The following is a 22,482-nucleotide window of genomic DNA, read 5'->3' on the forward strand; positions in this document are numbered from 1 at the left end:
TTTGTCCGCGGAGCGGCGAGTAAAATGACGTAATTGACCCATAAATATGTCTCGGATTTGGTTGTGACCCTGGAACAGAGAAGAACTCTGCCGACGCCGGTCCCGAATCGGCCGAAACCCGCCGCATTTGGATCGGTGCAATTGTCCGCGGAGTACAGAGACGCCGCGTCGGGACCGGCATCGTGGACATTGGGTAGAATCGAGGTGCTTTGCTTGTATTTTACGTCCACGGGAATGCTGCCTCTTTTAATATTCGCAGTTTCATATAAATGGCAGATGAGAGATCTCTGGTAAATGCAAGATGCTGCGAGATGAGAATAAAATTACATCTCGGAAACTGGCGATCTACGACAAAAATGGAGTGACTGAAGCTTGAAATCCTACTCCGCGGGGTTTCAAAGTCCGCGGACTTCACCAGATAAGGTGCAGACAGGGGCGGAGAAATCCTTAACACACCCGAATCTCATCTTAAAACCGATATTGCCAGCAACGGGTTTAACAGATGGGACCACCGACCCTCCTAAGCCACGAATCGTTTATTAAGCAGACCCTTTAAATCGTCCGTACATGGCAGTCAAACCCGAGACTGACCTCGATGAGGCCGGGGTCGGGAACCTTTTGCAGCCCGCGCGCCGTTTGAAGTGGGACAGCCATCGCCTAAAGCCGCGAACTAACGTAGGCGACGTCATGGTATTGCCCGACGATAACGCTTTATAAACAAATGCAAAGTCCTCCGCTTCAATTTTTTTACTCACAGTGGGAGACACCAAAAAGACTGCGACCGGGATCATCGAAACATCGCCGAACCTGACTCGAAACCAACCGCCATCCGAAACACCACGAGACGAGCGACGATTCGACATAACCGCTAGCCAACATGGCTTCATCCCCTGAAAAGGCCAAGCCCGACGGCGAGCTGGTCCAGCGCACGAAAATCCCCTACTGGCGACTGGTTGCAGATCAGGCCGGAGTCACCAGCGACGTCCTCAACTTCCCATACCCAGGCGCCGGAACCGAGGAAGATCCCTACCTGGTGCAATTCATCCCCGACGATCCTCGAAACCCCATGCTCTTTAGCACCTTCAAGAAATGGTTCATCACCATGGACGTGGCCATCGCCACCTTGGCAGTCGCCCTGGTTTCATCTGCCTACACCGGTGGCATTGTTGAGATCATGACCGAGTTTAAGATCAGCCAAGAAGTAGCCACTCTCGGTGTCTCGCTGTTTGTTCTCGGTTTTGCTATTGGACCGCTACTCTGGGCGCCTCTTAGCGAGCTGTTCGGACGCCAGGTGTTGTTTATTGGAACATATGCTGCTCTGACCGCGTTCAACGCCGGATGTGCAGGCGCGCAGAATGGACACACACTCATCATCCTTCGCTTCATGGCCGGAGCCTTTGGTTCATCACCGCTGACCAACGCCGGCGGTGTCATTGCCGACATGTTCCCAGCTTCGCAGCGAGGTCTCGCCATGGCCCTCTTCGCCGCCGCCCCCTTCTTGGGACCTGTGCTGGGACCTGTCATCGGTGGCTTCTTGGGCATGACGGAGGGATGGCGCTGGGTCATGGGCTTCCTCGCCATCTTCTCCGGTTCGCTTTGGATTATTGGATCTCTGACTGTCCCTGAGACATACGCCCCTGTCATTCTTCGCAAGCGTGCAGCACAATTGTCAAAGGCTACTGGAAAGCACTACCTCAGCACCATTGACCACCAGCGAGGCAAGGTCACGCTCGGCGCCGCCATGAAGACCGCACTCCTACGACCCTGGATCCTCCTGTTCAAGGAGCCCATTGTCCTCCTTCTGTCCATCTACATGGCCATCATCTACGGAACCCTCTACATGCTCTTCGCCGCCTTCCCCATCGTCTACCAGCAGAACCGTGGATGGAACCAGGGTGTTGGCGGCCTGTCATTCCTCGGCATCATGATCGGAATGCTCTTCGCAATTGCCTATACGATTCCCGCCAACAAGCGCTACATCAAAATTGAAGAGGAGCACGGCGGCTTTGCCCCTCCTGAGGCTCGTCTTTACTCCGCCATGGTTGGATCAGTCGCGCTCCCCATCGGCCTCTTTTGGTTCGCCTGGACCAACTCTCCTTCGATTCACTGGATAGCTAGCATCGCAGCTGGCGTTCCCTTTGGATTCGGCATGGTCTTGGTGTTCCTAAGCATCATGAACTACCTCATCGATTCCTACACCATCTTCGCCGCCTCTGTCCTGGCTGCCAACTCGGTTCTACGTTCGTTGTTCGGCGCCGCCTTTCCTTTGTTCACATCTCAAATGTACGACGCCCTGGGTATTCACTGGGCCTCTACAATCCCCGCGTTCCTGGCACTCGCTTGTGTCCCATTCCCTTTCCTATTCTTCAAGTACGGACCCGCCATTCGCGAGCGATGCAAGTTTGCAGCGCAATCGGCCGCATTCATGAAAAACTTGCAGCAGAGCCAAGACTCATCCACCGACGAGCCCGAAAAGACAGAGGAGGGAGTTCTCGCGGCAGAAAACGATTCAGACGATGACGACGAAGTCTCAACAGTGGTCGATGAACCTACATTTGCCGCTATTCGCTCCCGAGCGTCAACCACAGCATCGGCACGCAGAAAGTCGTACGACGCCAACCCCTACGATATCGATCGTGTCAACACAAGAGAGTCTTTTGCAAACATTTGAAACTCAACAAAATCTGTACGATATGTCGGACGCGAGCGGTGCGAATTAAACATTTCGCAATAAGAGATTACAAAAAGTGTATATCTTGGCTGAAGGGGATAAAACAAGGGTTAACGTTATCAACTTTAATATTATAGACTGCATTCTTGATACCACGGATGGGAGGCAAAGTGTACATAGAGAAAAAACATTATTACATAAGTCACACAGCTGCAACATGGTCTTTCACTTCTCAAGTCCCGTCCATTAACCACACTCTTCCTGTGGCTGTGCAAGAAACATACACCCTATGGACGCAACTACGAAAGCGCCAAGGGCGTCCTGTGTTCAGTATTGTTTAGATACAGATGTTCATATAAATGGCCTTAATGGCTATTGAGAGAGGAAGGCTTTACTGTTATTCAACAGTAACACCTGCTAATTATTATTGGGGATTGTTGGCTTTAAAGCACAAAGGCAATAAAACCAGATCCTTGATAGTACTGTATGTAGGATACAGTGAGTTATGCAGTACTTCAAAGTATTTAAACATGAATATCAGCGCCCAATACTACCCTGTGGGGGGGGGAATCGCTTTCGCAATGCACCTATCCCGCTCCGAGAAACAAAGGGTATCTTCGAATCGCCTGTAAAAGCTCAAAGTAGTATTTTGAAACCAAAAAGAATCCTAGTCCCCACACACCGTTAAAGCCACTGAGGTTTCCCGTAGCGATGTTGGCGTACTGGAGGGTAAGAAGGATGGCCTTGCTCCAGCCTGCCACGGTTGTCGATATCATTGCGACGACCAGCCTGCCATGGCGGCGGAGACCTCCGGTCTAGCTCTTGAGGACCAAGCTCAAAGGCATCGTGGAAGTGATCGGTGTCGACGCGGTTGAAGAGCCGTCTGTTTAGGCCTTCAACTTCCCTTTAACCACCTCGATGCGTATCTTGTGCCCATCATTGATCTCATCTTCATCGAAGAAATGCTTGTGCAATTCCTTCCTGGCAAAAACAACAGCGATGCCCGCATTCATCGCTTTGCGTATCGTTGAATCATCTGAATTGGACGGATGGATGTAGGACACGTTGAACCGGTAGACAGAGTAGGCGAGTTCGTTGGATTTGATGGATGCGTTCGACTCCTTGTATTCTCTGTGGCAATCGGTGCAGTAACGGTGCTCGGGCTTCTTTTCGTTGGGACATTGGTTGCGACCGCCGTCGGGAAAAGCAGGACATCGAAATTCACGGGGCATGATGACGTCAATGCCTCGGAGTGGGGTTTTCTGGAGACTGGGGTCGACGCTTGACTTGATATGACTTGGGGGCGAGATCAAGGTAGATGTCGACTAAAGTTGTCTTGTTGGTCAGCTAGGCTGAGGTTAACTCATTGTCCCTCTGGTTGATATCGAGACTTGACTTACCGGTGTTCAATCTTGGCCCCGTTATGTTGAAGCCAAACTCGTGTCAGCTTGGCTGGTGCCTGGACTTTTCCGTCCCCTCACATTTTCTGATCACGGGGCCGGCTTGGCTGACAGCTTCATGTCGCGGGATTGGAGTATCCTTTCTCCGCCAAGTCTTTGCCAGCAAACCCCGCATGCTTACGCAGTGGCTTTGAAGTAAGCAAGCGGTTGGGTACGCAAATGGATGGAGAGTTGTGAATCCCGCAAATACAGCAGACTAAACAATGGGTAAGTACAGTCAAAGGCGGGCTAAAGGAGGGGAAGATCGACGGAGAACTATTGAGGGGACGGGTACCCATCTGTCTAAAATTGGACGGGTCCTATTCTCCGGGAACGCAGCGAGTTCTTTTCGTAGAATTCCCTGCATTGGGCAACCTTCACAGGGGTTTGCTAAAGTTACTATCGCTGCAGCACAGCGCCTAGCTACGAGTGAAGTAAAAATAATGCCGCGGGATCTATCCTCCTCAAACTGTATTAGAGAGCTAGACTGAAGTCTAATTCGCATAGAATGGGTGGTAATGACATCATTTTGAACGAGATGGGTTGGGTGTAAGGGCAGTGCTGGGAATCGCGCGTATCAAGCTTTATAAATGAGCATGGTCTGAGACCTGGACAATTCTATTTGTATTTAGTGTCAAGCAGTCGAAAGATGCGAGAGCGAGGTGAGAAAGGTGGAGATTGCATCTTCTATTTCTGCATCTTGGCAGTGCAGGGAACATCTGCAGGGAACATCAATCCGGGCATTGCCGGCTGCGTTTACGAACCGAGGCCGCAATTGGCTTTGATCATCGCTATGGATCCTTGGCATCCTGTCTTGCTTCCCCCGCTTCGTGACCTGTGAACTCTATTCCGGATTTTACTCACGGAGTTTCCGGGACAAGGGCTTCCGTTTTCGTCAGAGATGCCACATTGAAGATTGAAGTATGAATCCGCCACCAGGGTTGAACAAGAGGCGAGGCAGAGACGTCACTACTGGTAGGAACAACAATTGAGCTTCAAAAATATGGAATTGGTATTCATAATAGGCGAACAGAATGTTGTTCGAGAGCAAACATCACGTATCTCATCTAGTTGCATAATCTTAGCTTGCCACCCAAGGCGCATTCCCTAAACGCCGTTCGATACTGGACTCAAGAGGACGGATGAAATTGGTAGAATTACCACCGGGGACCGCCATGGCCGCCGTGACCGCCAGGGCCACCATAGCCGCCGTGGTCACCACCGTGGCCGCCGTATCCTCCAGGACCGCCGGGACCACCGTATCCGCCGGGACCACCGGGACCTCCGGGGCCGCCGTGGTGTCCGCCATAGCCTCCGTGGTCACCACCGTGAAGGGGTCCGCCGTGAGGGCCGCCTCGCTCGCCATGGTGAGGAGGACCGCCGCGGTTGTCGTGTCGTCGACGGTCGTCTTCCGAGTCGGAGTCGCTGCTGCTGGTGGAGTCTCCGGAGTAGTTTCGGGGGCGTCCATCCCTGTGCTCCTTCTTGTTCTTCTTGTGCTTCTTGAACTTGTGCTCGATCATGTTGGCACCGATGGCACCGGCGATGGCACCGGCCGCGCTGCCGAGGAAGCCGCCTCCAGCCTTGTGAGCAGCCCAGCCGGCGGCACCACCTCCGACGAGGGTCGCACCGAGGCCTCGCTCGCCATCAGGACCCTGCTGGCCATTGTTGGGGTAGGCCTGGGCGCCTCCGTATTGTCCGCCCTGCTGCTGCTGTTGATATGAGGAGGAGCCGCGGTTGTCATCGTAGTTGGGTTGTTGGGGGTAGGACTGGTTCTGCTGCTGGCCATATTGCGGCTGTAGAGTAGACGAGTTAGAGATGTTTTCAACGGGTATATCAATTGCCCCATACCTGCTGGTTGTAGCCCTGTTGTTGGTTGTAGCCTTGTTGCTGGTTGTACCCTTGCTGCTGGTTGTTGTAGCCCTGGTTGCTGCCACCACCGCCGTAGTAGTCCTGAGCAGACATTGTGTATGTGTTTGGGTATCGGGTGATTCGGGATTGGTGTAGTTGGAGTCTCGAGACTGGTGGGAGTGCCGAATAGAAAGGTGTATAGTTTGATGAAGGATGGAAATGTTTTACGAGAAGCAGCCCGTCTTTAATACAGCGTCGTCGTCAGCGGCGGAAGCTCTGGGAAGCCACTTTACTGGCTTCACGTCATTCCAGTGGCGCAACGCAAGCGCTACTCAGACTCCACACTTGGCGCCGGCTACATCGGCATCGGGCTGAGCGTGGCCAAGGGACCATGTGGCTCGGCATTCCCAGCGAATGGCACCAAATGGGGAGAATTAATGAGATAGTCCGGCTGCTCGGCGTGGCTGAGGTTGTTGGGAGGGAGAAGCCAAGCCTCCTGGAGTCCATTGGCGTCCATGGGAATCCAAGACTCTCGCTCATGACGACTCCGCCTCGTGTCTTGGCTCCAGCTTGTGAACACGCGGCTCGCGGGCGTTATGTAACACCGCTCGCCATGTCTCGCGTCGGCCATGCCGAGATATCCCACACTGCCAAGGATAGCTCTTTCACGAATAAATAATACATGCATGGTCGCGTCATCGTCATCTAGCGGCAAGGGTGAATATACAAACCCAACCAGTCTGAGCTTTGGTGTTTTCACCCACCCACATTTTCACAAGATTCTGGGATGCGGGGTTTGCGAGAATTGGACCTAGGTTCAATTAATAGCACCTAGAATATTCTCAATGAACCTTGATAGCCACATCCTTCAATTCGCCATTCATAAGAACTGCTTGATGCCCATCATTTTGCACCTCAAATTAGCTACCCTACAGCGACACCCCAAACTATTTTTCACAATGAATGAATTATTCCAACTCCAATTATAATCCTAACCGGATCATGAATCTGCACAGCTGTTCAAGAGGCTACTCTGGCAATCATCTACATGGATTCAAGAACTTAACGATGCCCCGAAGTGGTTAATCTGACACTCACTTCTAGCGTCATCCCGCCCGCACTGAACCCTGTACCGTAAAACTGGTAGGGCTACGCTCAACATGTGCCTTGCATCAGCCATCGGCACTCCCGCGGTCGATCATGGGAGAACCAATAAATGACAGGTTCACCAGGATTGAAACGGGACCCGTGCCACAATGAAGGCCATTTACTCAGCCAGCTCAGCCATATTTGTTTGTGGAGACCTTCGTCATCGATGGCAATTTTGCACCGCCCCAATCCGCCCACTTTTGGTCACCACGTCCCGTGATGATGTTCCAAGCGCGTTCCATGTGATCAAAATAATAACCTCCTCACCCGGGAAAATATTGATATATGGCCATGTATTTGATTCAACTTTGCTGAAAGTATTGTCGATGTTTATCGCCCATGCAGATCGACACACTGATCTGACAACCAGCGACTGCCGTTGCACTCTCATTGATGCATTTCACACACTCATCTAAACGAAATACTCTCAGTCACTCACCCTGGTAACGAGGATTATTCCCACAAGGACTGAATACCAATTTGTATTTGGTGTCTCCTTGTGGATATGCTTCTCTCTGGGAAGAGGATTTCTTGGTAGGTTGATGCATCATTCTTTCCTGCAGAGGGGTTTGCTGAGCAGGGGGATCGGAGCACATTGTCCGGCTTAACATCCCCAGATAGATCCAGCATGACTAGTTGACCCCGGGCAGAGAAGATAGCACCTGTTTACAGAAAATTCAAGTTCGACATTGATATCGCAGCTATTGAAAACCTTAAACATTGGATTGCTACACCTCATCGACGAAAACGAGAATGAGTGTTAATAAACCAATTGGAACGGCTAAAAGGAAGGATCTGGAGGAGCAAGTGTGCAGCCACAGCCGCTTCAGCTGCCCCATATTTTCTATATTTGGAGGAAACTGGCCCTTTCAGGCGCCTGACAGTGGCGCTACAACCTGGACGATCCTTGTAGCTTAATCGGATTCCACCACTGAACGAGAACACACTTCACCTGGGCTCCATTAATCCAAGCATGCTGTTACAAGCTACGCCTGAGACGCCTTAGCATGCAGATTTGCCGTGTCGGCAAGCCGATTCTGCCCAATCAAGGACGATGATTAGCCCCGAATCATTCGCTGTCGAAGCCGTATCCGTCGATGCAGAAGACCAACAACAGACGACCAACAACATTTTAACAGACAGATAAATTAACCCTTCTCGCATCTCCCATGTCTTGCTAAACCTGGAAATTTCTGGTCTTCGATCCTGCAACCATGGCTTCACCACCCCCACCCCCATATGGCGCGCATGATTCAATACCACGACAGATCCGCCAAATGCAATTGGGATCGCGACACAGCGATGCTACGAACGAAAACGACGAGCGTACGCCGAGAGATACTGAGACACTACTTGTATCTCCGGAATCGCTACGACCGAGTCACATTTCTACTTCCTCTCGCACCACTGCACCGCCAATCAAAGACCAGGATCAACGCCTACCGCCATCCGCAAAATCACCGAGCTGGATTCGGTCTTGGGACCTAGAAGTCATTGCTGTATTAACGAGCATCTCTGCCCTCATCGCACTCGTCGTTGTTCTTGCTGTCGAGAACGACAAACCGCTTTCAACATGGCCCCTGCCAATTTCGCTCAACACGGTCGTCTCTCTCTTGGCCGTCGCCATCAAAGCCCCTCTTGCTTTTGTCGTCGGCGCCGGTCTTGCTCAGGGAAAATGGGCTTGGTTTGCCAAACGCCAGGGTCCCCTATCCGCCTTTGTTACAATTGAAGAGGCTGGCCGGGGGCCTTTGGGCTGCTTATCACTGCTTTGGGAGCTAAAGTTACGGTGAGCTGGGAATCATGCACTGGTTATGGTTGAAGGAAGATAACTAAGAGAAATAGGCATTGGGTATCTTTTGGCGCTGCCGTCACTCTGGGCCTGCTTGTTCTCGACCCTTTCATACAAGGTGTAATCAGTTACGAAGGCGACAACAGCACGGTGACAGACACCGCCGCGTCTATTCTACGAGCTTCAACGTTGGACATTGGATATGACCAATTTGTGGGGGCGATTACGATTGAGTACGAAGGAACCAGTTTTAGCACTTGTTACAACTTCTTTCCCGACATCAGCATCATGGCTACGGCGCAGATTGGATTTTTCAACATGTCTGCCATGAGAGCTGCAGAACCTCCCGGCATGACATGCCAGACAGGTAACTGCACCTGGCCCGCATACTCGACACTGGGCATGTGCAGTTCATGCGCAGACATCTCGTCTCATCTGAACAAGAAGACTGTCTCTGGCGACTTCCGAGAATGCGGCGCGGCTATATCTCCTACCGTTTCCAACTACACCCAGTATGACATTTCCTATGGGCAGAATGAAACACTATTCTACCGCGGGAGATATGGCAAATACAATGAAAGAAAGGATTGTACTCAGACGCGAACAAACTTGTCCATTTCTTTCCGGCCGCAGGATACATACTCATTTCAGCACGTGGACACTCTTTTGGCCTCCTTTATCACACTCCACGTCCAGAGCGAATATTGGGACGGAGAGATTCCCTGGGAAGATGCCAAGGTACAAGCTACAGAATGCGCCATGTCCTATTGCATCCAGACATATCACCCCACCATGACGAATGGCAAGATAGAGCAACGGCTAATCTCCACGTCATATGAGCGGGTGGCAGACTCATGGCAGTCGAGCCTTGAAAATGCCAAGACGTTGAAGGCCGTAGAGGATGAGGTTGGCAACTCGCTGGCTCCGTTCGCGTTCTTGGACTCTTGCGATATCGTGCCTCGAACTGACCTTCAACTGAAGGTTGTCAATGGAAGTGTCGACCTACCGAACCAAGTCCAGCAGGTCTTCAATATCACTCAAAAATCTATTCAGTCAACGATGGCAGGGTTGGATAGCGTCATCTCCACCTCAATCAACAAAGTGTTGTCAAACTCGACAAATATCACGGCTTCGTTTGAGAACTCTGCCCGCCTCATGAGTTACCGGATGGGCGAAATAGATTCTAGTCGTGTTTCAGGCACTGCCGAACAGTGGGTGGTATACATCAGGGTTCGATGGCCATTCCTCGCCGCACCTATTGCGATGGTACTCGGAGGAGTTATTTTTGCCACTGGTGTCATTGTGGAATCCCAGAAGCTCCGCCTCGATATCTTCAAGGCCGACCCTCTAAAGATGTTGGTTTGTGGTCTTGATGATGAGACGAGGGGCTTTATAAAGGTAAATAAGATGAGCGAGAAGGACTTGAAGAAGGCAACAATGGGGTTGAGTAAGGGAGAGGACGGAGTAGAATTGCACTTGAAATCCTTATGATGGGTCAATGGCAGTCTGATCAGATGATGGGGTCTAGTATCCACTGTCATCAATGAACTGAGATTAGGCTAACTATCGGTCTTACTCAAAGAAAGAATAAAAAAGTTAATGTTATATCCATCCGCCTTTAATAGGCATGAGTTCTATTATTGCTGACGGGTGCTACGTTATGAACGTGGATCATGGTGGCGTTTTTGGCATCATGAGCATCTCAACTTGACCAAGCACTAATTCATCACGTTCATAAATTCTCGCGTCTCGGCAGTAAATAGATGGAGATGAAGCCCGACATGTGGGACAATGCGTCTCACGATAGCCGTGCAATGTGGCAGTCTCACAGGTTTCCAATGCTGAATAAATAAGTAATATAAGCTCAAAATACAGTGCATGCAGGCAGTGAGGTCAGACACGAGGATTGAATTGAGAGCTCGAAGGAAGGTTGGTAAATGCACGTATATCTTATGTATGAGGTACTGTATCTTGAGACCCTTGGTGTGGTTCAGCGTGTGCGTATTCATTGTTTGCAACTTCTGTATTGCGTACGCATCCATTGACTACGATACAAGTATGTGACTTGTATGAGACTTGATACTGCCAATCAACAGGAGCTTATACCCTGTGATCACCCTCGTGCTGCTCGGCTCTTGCAATGTCAACCTTCTGAATAGGCAGCGGCTCAGTCAGGCCCATTGCTGAGGCAATCTCCATCAGTCTCGCCTTTTCCTCTTGAGCCGCCGTGTCACCAAACACAGCATCCATATCTTCCAGACTCTTACCCCTTGTTTCCGGCACAAAGAAGTACGTGAATACAAGGGCGAGAAGGCAAAAGGCAGCGAAGAAGATGTAAGTGCCCCATCCAAGCGATTGCAGCATATCGGGGGTGACAAGGCCGATGATGAAGTTGCACATCCATGTCGCACTCGTGGTAATGGCCATGGCTTTCGAGCGGTTGCCCAGGTTGAAGATTTCTGAGGGGAGAACCCACCCGATGGGGGCAAAGGAGAAGGAGAAGTTGATGTCGTAAATGTAGATAAAAGCAATGCCTACCCAGCCGGCTGCCTTGTTTGAAAGGCCATGGGAGGTGCCATAGGCCCCAATAACACTGCCCACGATGACGAGGGAGATAAAAGTGCCAGCAGCACCGCACATGAGCAGGGGTCGGCGGCCGACCTTGTCGATGAGAAACAGGGCTGGGAGTGTTGATAAACAGTTTACAATGCCGTAAACACCAGTAGCGAGCAGGCCGGACGTGCTGCCTGAAAGACCAAGCTGAGCGAACATGGTGGGCGCATAGTAGATGATAGCGTTGCATCCCATGAACTGCTGGAAGAACATGATGCAGCAACCGATAGCCAGGCGTTTGAATGCGGATCTGGTCGAGACGAGGGCGACGTGCTGGGCGGCGAACAGCGAGAGGCCGCTCTTACCTGGGAACTTGTCACGCCTGACGCCTTCATCGAAAAGCACCTCCGCCTTGATGGCCAGGTACTCTCCGCGCAAGGATTCGGTATCCGGGTGGACTCTTCGGAGTTGGGAGAGCGCGCTGAGGGCCTTGGTCTCGTCGCCACGCATGAGATAGTATCGGGGAGACTCCGGGAAAAACAGCATGCCAACACCGAGGATCAACGCCGGGACGATTTGCAGGGCAAACGGGACTCTCCAAGCAGCCTCAGACTGGCCGGTGCAGCCGTGAGGACCGACGTCGTTGCGCGGATCAAAGGTCGGCTTTGCAGCGGTGCCGCCGGTGTACGGGATATCGGGGGCGCAGCGAGTACCGCCAATATACTGCGTGCCGTACTCGAGCCAGTAGCTGATGAGAATGCCCAGCGTGATGCTGAGTTGTTGAAGGACAACGAGAGTTCCACGAATGCCGGGGGTTGACACCTCGGACATGTACATGGGCACGATCATGGTGAGCATACCGACTGCCAAGCCAGCAACAGCACGTCCTATGAGAGTTAGAAAGGGATCTTCCCATATATCTGACGACATTTTGCCTGAAGACTTACCTGCAAACAACATGGCCAGTGAATTAGCACCCGCCTGGAAAGCCGAGCCAATAGTGAAGATGACGACGCCGACCAACATCGAGCCCTTCCTACCCACGCGATCCGCAATAGGGCCATTAATCAACGATCCGAACCAGGCAAGGAGAAGAAGCGTCGAGACAAACCAGCCCTTGAAGCTGCTGTCCAGACCAATGCGTGGGAACTGGGCGGTGAATGACTCCATGGTCATGACGCCGGACACTACGCCTTGGTCATATCCGAAGAGGAAACCTCCCAGACTCGCAAACTAGAATGAGTGAGCGACGTGTTTCCATCATGGTATTGGAGACTTACTGCTGATAGGCCTAGGATATAAGGGTTCTCCAGGAGCAAGGCCCAGACGCCTTTGGCTGGAGCTGGATCGGCCATGTTGATTCGTCAAACAAACACACAAACACTCAATCGAAATTGCACCGGCCGTGGTATAATCAATCAGTAGCGTGATCCTGCGATCGTGCTGTTGATGCTTTCTCAATGGCAAAGAAAGTCGTACTCCCGTGGTATTTATAATTTTCTGTTTCTCGGCTCCTCGTCCACGACTCAATCACAAGGCCAAACCCCGCGTCCCCGTGGGGTTGAGTCCATCAAATGTGGGCAGATCGGCGTACTGTCGCCTGATAGTGTGGGTGTTGGTTTCGGACAACAGACGTCCGGTCCAATAGACAGAACCGGTTGTTGATCCTGTCTATTCCAAGAGCCAATTGTTTTGCTGAGGTCAACCCACACCGAATCCACACCGAATACTCCATTGTGACCTTTGTTGCGCGCTGGACATCTGTCGCCCGATCCAATCGACGAGGCTTGCTCGAGTCAGTCGACTCGTCAGTGAACCAATTATGTTGCTTAGTTCAATCCACAACGACGACATTCTGGGGTTCCGGGAAGTTGCAGGCTGGACGACTGTGTTCCGGTTGACAGCTACGAGCCTAGAAACCTGTCTGAGTACCATGGTTGGGAAATGACATGACGCGCCATGAACCTGACATGAGATGTTCAGTTTCTCTTCTGACATAGTCGGGTGACGGGTCGACATTCACTCGGCAATTGAAATCTAGACGTACAATCGCAACTTCACTTCTAATACTGACACCAGCCTATTTCTCGTAATCAGGCACCATGAAAGAAGGTCGCGGAGTCGAACAGGCAACATTGATGCTCCGAGAGCGTATTGAGTATCTTCTCCGCCAACAAAAACTCTTCCATCCCACCAAACGGGTCCTCATCGCGTTAGCCGGCGTCCCTGGCTCCGGCAAGTCCACTATCTGCGTCGCGCTTCTGCAAGCCTTGCATGAACATGGCATTGACGATGTCTCAGTTCTCCCCATGGCAAGCGGACCTCAAAGACACGCGAGTGTTGTTGCTGACAGTTGAGAATAGGACGGCTTCCACCATACTCGAGCAACACTGTCATCGTTTAGCGATCCATGCCTGGCATTTCAGAAACGAGGCGCACCATTTACATTCGATGCCACAGCCCTGCTCCAACATGTCATCGCTGTGAAGCAGATGCCTGTAACCGAATGCGACGAACCAGAGATAGTCCACACAGCACCAAGCTTTGATCATGCCGTGGGTGATCCTATACCCGATGCCATCACAATCTCCTCGAGATGCAGAATCGCCATTCTCGAGGGGAACTATGTGCTGCTCAGCGAGGACCCGTGGAGGAAAATCGCCGATATGGCCGACGACAGGTAAGTCACGCATTAATTCGCCGTAGATTCCCTGTAGCTGACACAATATCTTCCCAGATGGTTCGTCAACGTGGTACCCGAAGTTGCAAAGGAGAGAATCGTTCAACGACATCTGGAAGCCGGTATCGAAAAAACGCGGGAGGCTGCCATTCTGCGAACCGAGAATAACGACCTGCCCAATGGCGAACACATTCGATCGAACTTGATAGAGCCAAACATTCGCATTCTCAGTTGAGTTACTTGACGCATCAAACTAGCTTTAGGCTTGGCCCGGACCCAGACCCGGATCCTGCCATCCAAAGAAGCTGAGGAGGTCGCCCGATCCTGTGTCCCACATCGAAAGTTCCATCAATGACGGGTCTAGCTGGATATTCTCCCAGTCGTTTGATTCGACTATGCTTCCGGGAACGATCAGATCGAGAATGTCTGCACAGCGTTGCGCTAGAGGGTTGTTGGCATAGACATTGCGGAACACATCTCGGGCCGTGTCAAGATCGCTCTGCCACTCGGGTAGCGTTTGAGATTCCGAGTCTCCTAAAATCGCGAGAGATATGACGAGCGAGGCGTGGAATAGAAAGAAGCTGGCAGCGTTAGTGCACTTCACGAATACAGGATAGAGTTTCATACACTGAATACCAGGTGACAAGTCTCGTCACGAATTCGGTCTGGGAGAAGCCATGTATCGAGGCAATAGTAGAGCTTGCCGCACTGACGGCAACTTTTCTGCTCCTATCATCTGCGTCGGTCCATGTGATTGCAGCGCCTCCTCTTTGACTTCGCTCGACGGCTCTCTTGACCATGAGTTGCCGGAAGAGGATAATCTTGAGGTTCCAGAAACGCCACCACAAGCGGCATCTGGCAAATGCAAACGAATTATCGGTGCAAGTTGATTGTTCGTTGAGTCGGAAGTACGGAGGTAGACCTTCTGTCCATGAATCTAATGCGTGATTCATAGCCCACGCATCCTCCGAAGAAACGCCAGTGGAGGAGAGAAGGCGGTTTGAGATGTAGTTTGAATGAACGTGTAGACTGCTTTGCCACTTCATTCCTGAGTAGATTGTAGGTTCCGTCGACTCATCGGGAAGGGCGGCAGTCGTCGCAGTCAAGTACTAAGCCCCAGTCAACATTTGCGAGGTTCAGGCGCGAAACATCGAAACTTCCCACTTACCTCGTCGGGAATGTTCATGACAGCCCTGACATCCATGGCTTCTTTGTCTGGGAGAAGGATAGGTCTCCCAAAAGTAGTAGACGCACCGCTGTCGAATATGTAGAGTCCCCACCAGACTCTACGACGCATCTCCCGCTGGAGGAGGCTAATGTCCCAGTGAGGCAGTTCGCGATGGAGCCCAAGACTAAGCGCCATTCGTGTAGCAAGCCCTAATAGATTCGACCCCGTGTTCGGCTTGTTTCGTTTCTGGCTGAGATTGCTTAGGAGCACGAGGGCCTGCACGAAAGTGAGATTCGCGCTCGCAAACATGGACTCGTCTTCTCCAAACGACAATGCCCGATGATAAAGACCATCATCCAGCTCTGACTGCGAATCGTTCAGGCACCAAGCCCCAAGGGCGAGGACAGTGTGGAGGAGCATTTGCCACGAGCGCTGTTGTGGTTGTGGAAGAACCTCGTGGAACTGGGCTCGAAAGGTTGCCTCGTGAATAAACGGGTAGGTTCGATGGTAGACACAAAAGTAACTGTCTATCAGTTGTTCCATGACTTGGCGCGACGCTAGGGTTTGGGAAACACGAGACGAGGCTTCGGCTTGGTGAAGGAAACTGGGAGAGGTGGCTGCAATGGTCTGATTTTCGGAGAACCCCTTGGAATGCCCCATCCAGAAGAGTAGAGATCGTAAGAAGAAAACGCCTGCAGTCGATCCTCGTGGACAGTTAGCATATAGTTGAAGAGCCGCTTCCATTAACGAACCTAAGTATCCTGTCCCGCTGGGGGCCACTGACAAGGCTGCCATGCCATCTGCCAACTCATTGACGTCTTCCTGCCAGTCGAACCCGTCGGCCTCTTCTGGAACAGCTTCGGATATCGAGTCTTCGGGTAGTTTCTTTTGTGTGCTCGTTGCCGAGGGGGGACCCTCTGCGGTGGGTGATGGTTTGCTGCTGCTTGCTGCTGAAGCAGGGCGTTCTTTCATACCGGCAATGGCCTCCTCGATGTTGAGGTCGGGATGCAACTGAGAAAACAGGTCTTCTAATTGTTGCATTCGTCGCTCAACAGTCGTCAAATAACTAGAGGTCTCATTAACCATCATAGAGCAAGCGCAATGATGTAGTGACTGATTACTCACGCGCGAGTGAGCGGCGAGCGGAGAACTTTGCCGCTGTAGTGGCAAGGCCTGCCATAATGCAGACAGCCGTTACATATCGGCCTCTGCTTTGAGCACTAGGCGAGCTGTCAGTCTCTAGCTTCACGAAGATGATACTGGATTCACCGAAGGCGTCTCACCTTGAGCTTTTTGACGCGACAAATATCACACTGGGCTTGTCAGTACACAGCGCATGACGCAGCTCACATCTCCAAAACAAAAGGACGCACAGCAAAATCTAGCTCGCGGGCCGCATTACTCATTGCAACACCTGGATGCGGGACTCTAGCCCAATAGTCATTGAAGATTTCGACGTTGGTTATCTCGTTATCATTCGATTTGATGATGTCAGGTGACGGTGTTGAGTCTTATCTGATAAAAAACAGTGGATGAGAAGAAGCCGTCGTTCAACCAGAAGCCCCACGAGGATGGATCGTCATTGTGCTAACTAACGGCTTATTGGTCGGTCCGGCTTAGCGTAGTGGAGGAGAGTACAAAGTGACAGGGTTATGCCGAGGAATTGCTACCCTACAGCGAGGGGTACAATGGACGATTGACATGGATTGTTTATCTCTCTGTTGATTATTGATATCGTACGGATGCTTGATATTATGCTGATATAATAGGTCACCGAGGTATCCGGGGTTTATTTTGTCGACGTATTGTACGGTCTGGAGGGGCTACTCACGGAGCGTAACCTGCAAATAGGGCCTGTAATAATATACGAACTTGATATATCTAATTATTGCTTGCGTTCCAGAGCCTAAGACACATTTTTCAATTGCCAAGCGTGGCAGAGAGCTTCCAACGTAGCAGCGTAAAGCTCAGACGCTCAAACGTGTACACATCTCCGGTAGCGATCCACGTCGACTCCCTGATGGTAATCCTCTCATCCTCCTCGGAATTGGCGTCCGTCGCAACAAACTCCTCACCACCCATGGAAAACACTTGGACTTCGACGCCCTTCTCAATACCAACGAATTGCGTTGCAAAGCTTTTCGTATCGTCTGTGTTGACGACGGCGACGTTCGTCCACCCATCATCCACAGCCGCGCTGACGTCGAGCTTGGGCACGACGCATGTGGACTCAACCCACTCAGGGAACGTTTTACCCTGGTAAGCCTCAGTCCGAACATGCACAGAGACTGACTTACCGCGCATGTACTTGGAGAAGAGTAGGAGAGGGAAGTAGGTCGTTTGTTTCCAAACACCCTTGGGGGTCGTCATAAGGGGCGCAATGACGTTGACGCTCTGCGCGATGGTCGCCATACCGAGCTCCTTGGCGTTGCGGATAAAGATGTTGAGCCAGATGGCGACAGCCAGACCATCGCTCAGGGTATAAAGCTCCTCAGCACCCTTGTTTCCAGGTGCGCGCTCAGGATCCCAGACATTCCACTCGTCGAAGCAGATAGTTGGGCGCTTTTTGCTCTTGGGCTTGGTGGAAATGAGCTCCACGTCGGGGAAGTGTGACAGGTCGAACTCGCACCGAGCGAGGTCAATGAGCGACGAGCAAACCTGGATGGCACGCTCCGCGGCGTAAACAGACGAGATGTTCGTGTAGTGTCCCTTTCCCATCGAGTAAAAGTGGATGGAGTGCATATCGACCCATCGGATACACTGCTGGAGCGTGTAGCGATCCCAGTCTGAGTAGCCGTCTTTTCCACACAGAATGAGGGTGATTGACGGATCAAGAAGTTTAAAAGCTGATGGTTGTTAGTATCAGTCTCAAGATGTGAGCGTAGATTTCTTACCCCTTGCCCACTGGATGGCCTTCTTTGCGTAATCCTCTTTTGAATGTTGCTCGACTTGCCTGCAGTTGGTGAGCACTCAGCGCCCGTATTGCGAAGGATATCACTTACCATGGTCCCCACATTTCGTTTCCAAGCGCCCAATATTTAACACCATATGGCTCTTCGTGACCATTTTGCCTTCTAAGGTTCGCATAGTAAGTATCTTTAGTACCGTTGCAGTATTCCAGCCACGCAAGTCCATCCTCCAGCGTACCCGTACCCATGTTCAAGCACAGGTACGGCTCAGCACCCACGACTTTGCACCAAGCCATGAACTCATCAGTGCCAAAGGTGTTGGGCTCAATGCCTTCCCAAGCAAGCTCGGGCCGAGTTGGCCGCTTCTCCTTGGGGCCAATGCCGTCCTGCCAGCGATAGGTGGCGCAGAAGTTGCCGCCGGGATAGCGAACCACTGGGACCTGAAGCTCTTTAAAACACGAGATGACGTCCTTGCGGAATCCGTTCTCATCTGAGAGGCCGTTGGGGTTCTCCGGCTCATAAAGACCACCGTAAATACACCGGCCCATGTGTCTGAGATGTTAGCGGTCTGATTGTCTATAAATTCGATGCAACTTACTCGGTGAAGCCGCCATAAATGAGGGGGTTGATATCGCTAATAGTGTTGGCGGGATTGAAAGAGATGGAGGGGGATGCCTCCTCCTCCTTGGAGAGGATTGTAAGGGAGGTCATCGTGTTGACATTGAAAGACTGGTGACAATACAGTTCAACCAGGAGAAAACGGAGCCAAGGTAGAGCACTTTAAACAATCAATGATCACACAAAGAAGATGAATTATAAATCCCTTCAGTCAAAGACGAGTTGCCGGCTCACGACACACATCTCCAAATGAAGCACTCCGAAGGCTATCCCGACCCTCCGAAAGTGGGCCGGGGAGTATCGGCGTGGCGCCGATCGGGGAGTATCGGTGCCCACTATTGGTCTTGTTTAGCTCCGGCTTCAAATGTGGCACAGCACGATCATGACTCGACAGCCTGAGGAATTTGTCCACCTGACCGAGTCATATTGAACTAGGCTAATTTGCGGGTCAGAAATCGAGTACAAATCTCTCATCTAAATGTGGCGGTGAATCGTTGCGCAGCAAGTCAGGCGAGACTTCAATTCTTTCCAACTATGCGAGAGCGACATACGGGTTCCTCGTATTGGACCAATTGGTTTCGGACAATTGCAGGTTGATGTATTCTTACAGCCATCTGAAAGGATAACCAAGTGAACCTATCACTGCAGTTGGTGACTTCTTAAAGTCATCAACTGATAAATACTCTCAGCTGCGTATCGGTCTGTCCACTTCTGCGTCGTCCCTCCCGCAGAATCCTCCGTAGAATACCCCGCAGATGTGGAGTTCATTTGTCCTCTGGGCGCCCAGCCACCCCGAATACTTCGCACTAACAGCACGACCAAGATGACAAGGCTCGATAGGGATGGAATCAAAAGCAGGTAGAAGGCACCCGTACCGCTGCCGAGCCTCATGGCTTGAGCGGATGCAAGGGACCGAGTTGGGCTATCCTTCTCCTCCAGAGGTAGGTTGGCAATGGCCATGCCCACTGCGAGACCCAAGACGTCTTCAAGGGCATTTTCACTGTTGTTAAACGCGTATGGAGGCCCACGGTTGAAGCCGGCGGCTGCCCGGATTGTCGCGATGTACCCGCTCTCACCCCTGTTTTCCAAAACGGAGGCCTGGCTGGCACGAGCAGCGGTTGCAAGGTAGACGTCGCTGATAACGTCGTTTTCGGGCTTACAACCTTCTCCTCCCTCAAGGTAGTAGGCAAAGTTCGTGCCAATGCCATCTCCAATCGAGTCAAGATTCAAAGTTACCATGCGGTAGCCAAATACTTTCCGCGCATCCAGAGTGCATGTAACAACATAACTCGAGCCTAAAACCCCTACCGTTGTTCTATCCGGATTATCGTCATTCATAGCGCCGGCAAGGACATCCGTATAGGCCTGGCTTCCATTGGGGTCGTACGCGGCAAATGCCAGCAGGGAGAGTCCGATAGCGTCTAAGCCGTCTGCGTCTGACGTGGTGTTTGGTTTTAACCACTGATAGTTGACCATCACGCTATCATGTGTGAAGTTGCGAGATGAAAATGTCGCGTTGTATTGCTCCTGGTCCCATAGCCCAGTTCCGTCGACACCGCTTTCAAGGGCGACCTCATTTGTGGAGAGAGTCTCGATGCGACCACCCTTACGGCACTTGACGGGGTTGGATGTTACAACCGGTACGCACTGCCGAGTCCGAACCAGCGAACTCCCGTATTTGGCCAGCAGGGCATTAAACGAGGTTCCGTTATGTGTCGACACAGGCGCCCCAATGGCTGATCGCTTGACTGCAGCTCCCGAGTCCAGGTAAACGTAGTCTGATGTGTTTATGGTGTTGATCGATGGAATGAGGTCAAGAACCTTGGAGATCGGACAGTCAGGGCTGTTTGCGGAGAAAAATACACTTCCGTTGTCGTATGTCCAGCTATAAGACTCACTACTGGATACCGTGTCGGGAGGAGCTCTCCCAGCGCATGGGAGGGGAGCCGAACTGAATGCGTACTCAGGGACAATTCCACTGGACATGACGGCCTGATAATGCACATTTCGAGTCGCAACAGATGGTGTAAACGCGGTAACGATGGATGTAGTGTTGAGGCCGCAGATGGTGAAAATAAGAAGGTACCGTAGATTCGGACATTTCAGCTTCTCGCCCAGGCTGTCGATCTTCAAAGCACCTCGCCACTTAGTTTCCATGCTTTCGATTTTCGATTGTTGCGATTCAAAGCTGATTGAAGGCGCGTCAAGATCTCGCAGTTCATTTTCGAAGCTCCGTAGAATCAAACGCTGTATTTGGCCACTGACAACGGTGGTGAACACGGTTGCTACAGCCGTCACTCCGAAAGTAATGGTCCTGCTCCAGGCTTCTGACAGGGGTCCTGAGTCGGTGATGTGTGGTTTGAATACATTGACGTATACGATGGACCCAATCGCCGCGAGGAGAAGAACGACGGCGACTGAGTCAAGATAAAGATCCTTTGACATTTCGTCGACAGCTCGCGTTCAAGAGGCAATAAAAGAGAAAAGGGATTCTTCAGTGGTAGGAAATCTTTAATTTGGGGCTCGGTCTCGTAGAATTCATGAACCATGTGGTGTTGGAGGAAAGCTGTGATGGTGTTAATAGTGAGCACGCATGCGACTATATGTACTGGACAACTCGCTTGGCATTTGCTACAATTGTATTTTCTCCCAAATTCCATCCGAGACTTTAGGCGCCGCTGTTTTCAGCTGTCTCCATCAGGCTTGAGCTCGTTGGCTCTGGGTGCATAGCTTTGCTGCATGGCTTGATAGACGCCCTGCCTCAGTTACGCCTTTTTGCTGGAGCCTCGCGACCAACAGGCCCAACTACGTCGATTCTAAACGACTACTTTAGCCGCTAACAGCAGGAAAAGAAAAGATTCAGTTAAATAGAGGGTATTCTTGCCCCGGTCCAAGATCTTACTGGCCACCGCCCTAGACGCGGCTTCAGTTGGGGCTGGGCGGGTTCCCAACGAAGTGAGCTGTGGAGGCGGAGCCTCGGCGCTTAGCAGCTGACGGCATTTTATTTAACCCAAATGTGCATATCACCAAGGTTGGTTTTAAGGCCGGAATCGAGGTCTGCGCGAGCCTCGGGCTTGTTGATTGAGCAGGAATGAAATCGGCCAAATACGCGGCCAGGATTCGTGAATAGGTGGAAATTAACAAATACACCATCCTAGTGGTGTACCCAATGACAGTAAACACCTCACCGCAGTCATGTTTCATCCCGAGCCGAGTACTAAAATCTATAGTACTTAATCTAACATCCAACATGAGAGCCTGACCACAGATCGAGCACAAGAGCCATTGACACCTGATGTATTAGAACACAGCGAGGTGTATTCCTGCAATGAATTGAGAATATATATGATCAAAGTTGAATCATATCATCAGGAAATCGTCTGGATCTTAAAATAGGGGATGCTCCCGTTAGTGTGGCACGCGCAGGCAATCGTCAAGACCTATCCTGGACATTAGGCATAGGCCCGGTCGCTCGACGGGACTCATCCTGGCTATCAATGAGGTGCTGTGGTTGATGAGTATATCTGAGCGGGCCACTGTACCACAAGATTATGGAGTTTGCCGACTGTGCCTCTCTTCCACCAAAGCTCATGCTCAGCCGCGGCCAAGACGTCCCTACGTTCCAACCGGGATTCAAATGCGCCAGCATCCCTCCCAA

General features: G+C 51.5%; 9 protein-coding genes across 9 annotated transcripts; 3 read left to right on the forward strand and 6 right to left on the reverse strand.

Moving 5' to 3' along the window:
* Positions 1-467: 467 nt before the first annotated feature.
* BGZ61DRAFT_451965 (uncharacterized protein) lies at positions 468-1,217 on the reverse strand. Its single transcript, XM_046245889.1, has one exon. It carries the CDS (start codon positions 885-887, stop codon positions 540-542), a length of 348 nt encoding a protein of 115 aa, XP_046104102.1. The 5' UTR covers positions 888-1,217; the 3' UTR covers positions 468-539.
* Position 1,218: 1 nt separating this feature from the next.
* Positions 1,219-2,907, forward strand: BGZ61DRAFT_451966 (putative MFS multidrug transporter). Its single transcript, XM_046245890.1, has one exon. It carries the CDS (start codon positions 1,385-1,387, stop codon positions 2,669-2,671), a length of 1,287 nt encoding a protein of 428 aa, XP_046104103.1. The 5' UTR covers positions 1,219-1,384; the 3' UTR covers positions 2,672-2,907.
* Positions 2,908-5,098: 2,191 nt separating this feature from the next.
* BGZ61DRAFT_451969 (uncharacterized protein) lies at positions 5,099-6,557 on the reverse strand. Its single transcript, XM_046245891.1, has 2 exons — positions 5,959-6,557; positions 5,099-5,903 (listed from the first exon to the last, which is right to left on the reverse strand). The coding sequence occupies exons 1-2, from the start codon at positions 6,070-6,072 to the stop codon at positions 5,268-5,270; spliced, it is 750 nt and encodes a 249-aa protein (XP_046104104.1). The 5' UTR covers positions 6,073-6,557; the 3' UTR covers positions 5,099-5,267.
* A 1,827-nt stretch (positions 6,558-8,384) lies between these two features.
* On the forward strand, positions 8,385-10,387 carry BGZ61DRAFT_352466 (uncharacterized protein; the record flags this gene model as incomplete). The annotated part of the gene is made up of 3 exons (XM_046240437.1): positions 8,385-8,726; positions 8,942-9,143; positions 9,708-10,387. The coding sequence occupies 3 exons, from the start codon at positions 8,385-8,387 to the stop codon at positions 10,385-10,387; spliced, it is 1,224 nt and encodes a 407-aa protein (XP_046104105.1).
* A 449-nt stretch (positions 10,388-10,836) lies between these two features.
* Positions 10,837-12,993, reverse strand: BGZ61DRAFT_506240 (general substrate transporter). The gene is made up of 3 exons (XM_046251859.1): positions 12,730-12,993; positions 12,397-12,682; positions 10,837-12,336 (listed from the first exon to the last, which is right to left on the reverse strand). Exons 1-3 carry the CDS (start codon positions 12,802-12,804, stop codon positions 10,997-10,999), a joined length of 1,701 nt encoding a protein of 566 aa, XP_046104106.1. The 5' UTR covers positions 12,805-12,993; the 3' UTR covers positions 10,837-10,996.
* Positions 12,994-13,551: 558 nt separating this feature from the next.
* BGZ61DRAFT_352357 (phosphoribulokinase/uridine kinase) lies at positions 13,552-14,364 on the forward strand (the record flags this gene model as incomplete). The annotated part of the gene is made up of 3 exons (XM_046240424.1): positions 13,552-13,749; positions 13,813-14,129; positions 14,187-14,364. The coding sequence occupies 3 exons, from the start codon at positions 13,552-13,554 to the stop codon at positions 14,362-14,364; spliced, it is 693 nt and encodes a 230-aa protein (XP_046104107.1).
* On the reverse strand, positions 14,288-16,833 carry BGZ61DRAFT_451976 (lactose regulatory protein LAC9). The gene is made up of 7 exons (XM_046245892.1): positions 16,671-16,833; positions 16,581-16,610; positions 16,423-16,517; positions 16,050-16,363; positions 15,298-16,001; positions 14,757-15,238; positions 14,288-14,710 (listed from the first exon to the last, which is right to left on the reverse strand). The coding sequence occupies exons 1-7, from the start codon at positions 16,701-16,703 to the stop codon at positions 14,389-14,391; spliced, it is 1,980 nt and encodes a 659-aa protein (XP_046104108.1). The 5' UTR covers positions 16,704-16,833; the 3' UTR covers positions 14,288-14,388.
* Positions 16,834-17,217: 384 nt separating this feature from the next.
* Positions 17,218-18,917, reverse strand: BGZ61DRAFT_545215 (glycoside hydrolase superfamily; the record flags this gene model as incomplete). The annotated part of the gene is made up of 5 exons (XM_046255289.1): positions 17,218-17,859; positions 17,896-18,143; positions 18,192-18,250; positions 18,300-18,758; positions 18,805-18,917. 5 exons carry the CDS (start codon positions 18,915-18,917, stop codon positions 17,218-17,220), a joined length of 1,521 nt encoding a protein of 506 aa, XP_046104109.1.
* Positions 18,918-19,463: 546 nt separating this feature from the next.
* Positions 19,464-21,269, reverse strand: BGZ61DRAFT_545219 (uncharacterized protein; the record flags this gene model as incomplete). The annotated part of the gene is made up of 1 exon (XM_046255290.1): positions 19,464-21,269. The coding sequence occupies one exon, from the start codon at positions 21,267-21,269 to the stop codon at positions 19,464-19,466; it is 1,806 nt and encodes a 601-aa protein (XP_046104110.1).
* Positions 21,270-22,482: the final 1,213 nt, after the last annotated feature.

This window comes from Ilyonectria robusta, assembly GCF_021365365.1.
Source record: "Ilyonectria robusta strain PMI_751 chromosome Unknown BGZ61scaffold_10, whole genome shotgun sequence".
In the NCBI taxonomy this organism is placed as follows: domain Eukaryota; kingdom Fungi; phylum Ascomycota; class Sordariomycetes; order Hypocreales; family Nectriaceae; genus Ilyonectria; species Ilyonectria robusta.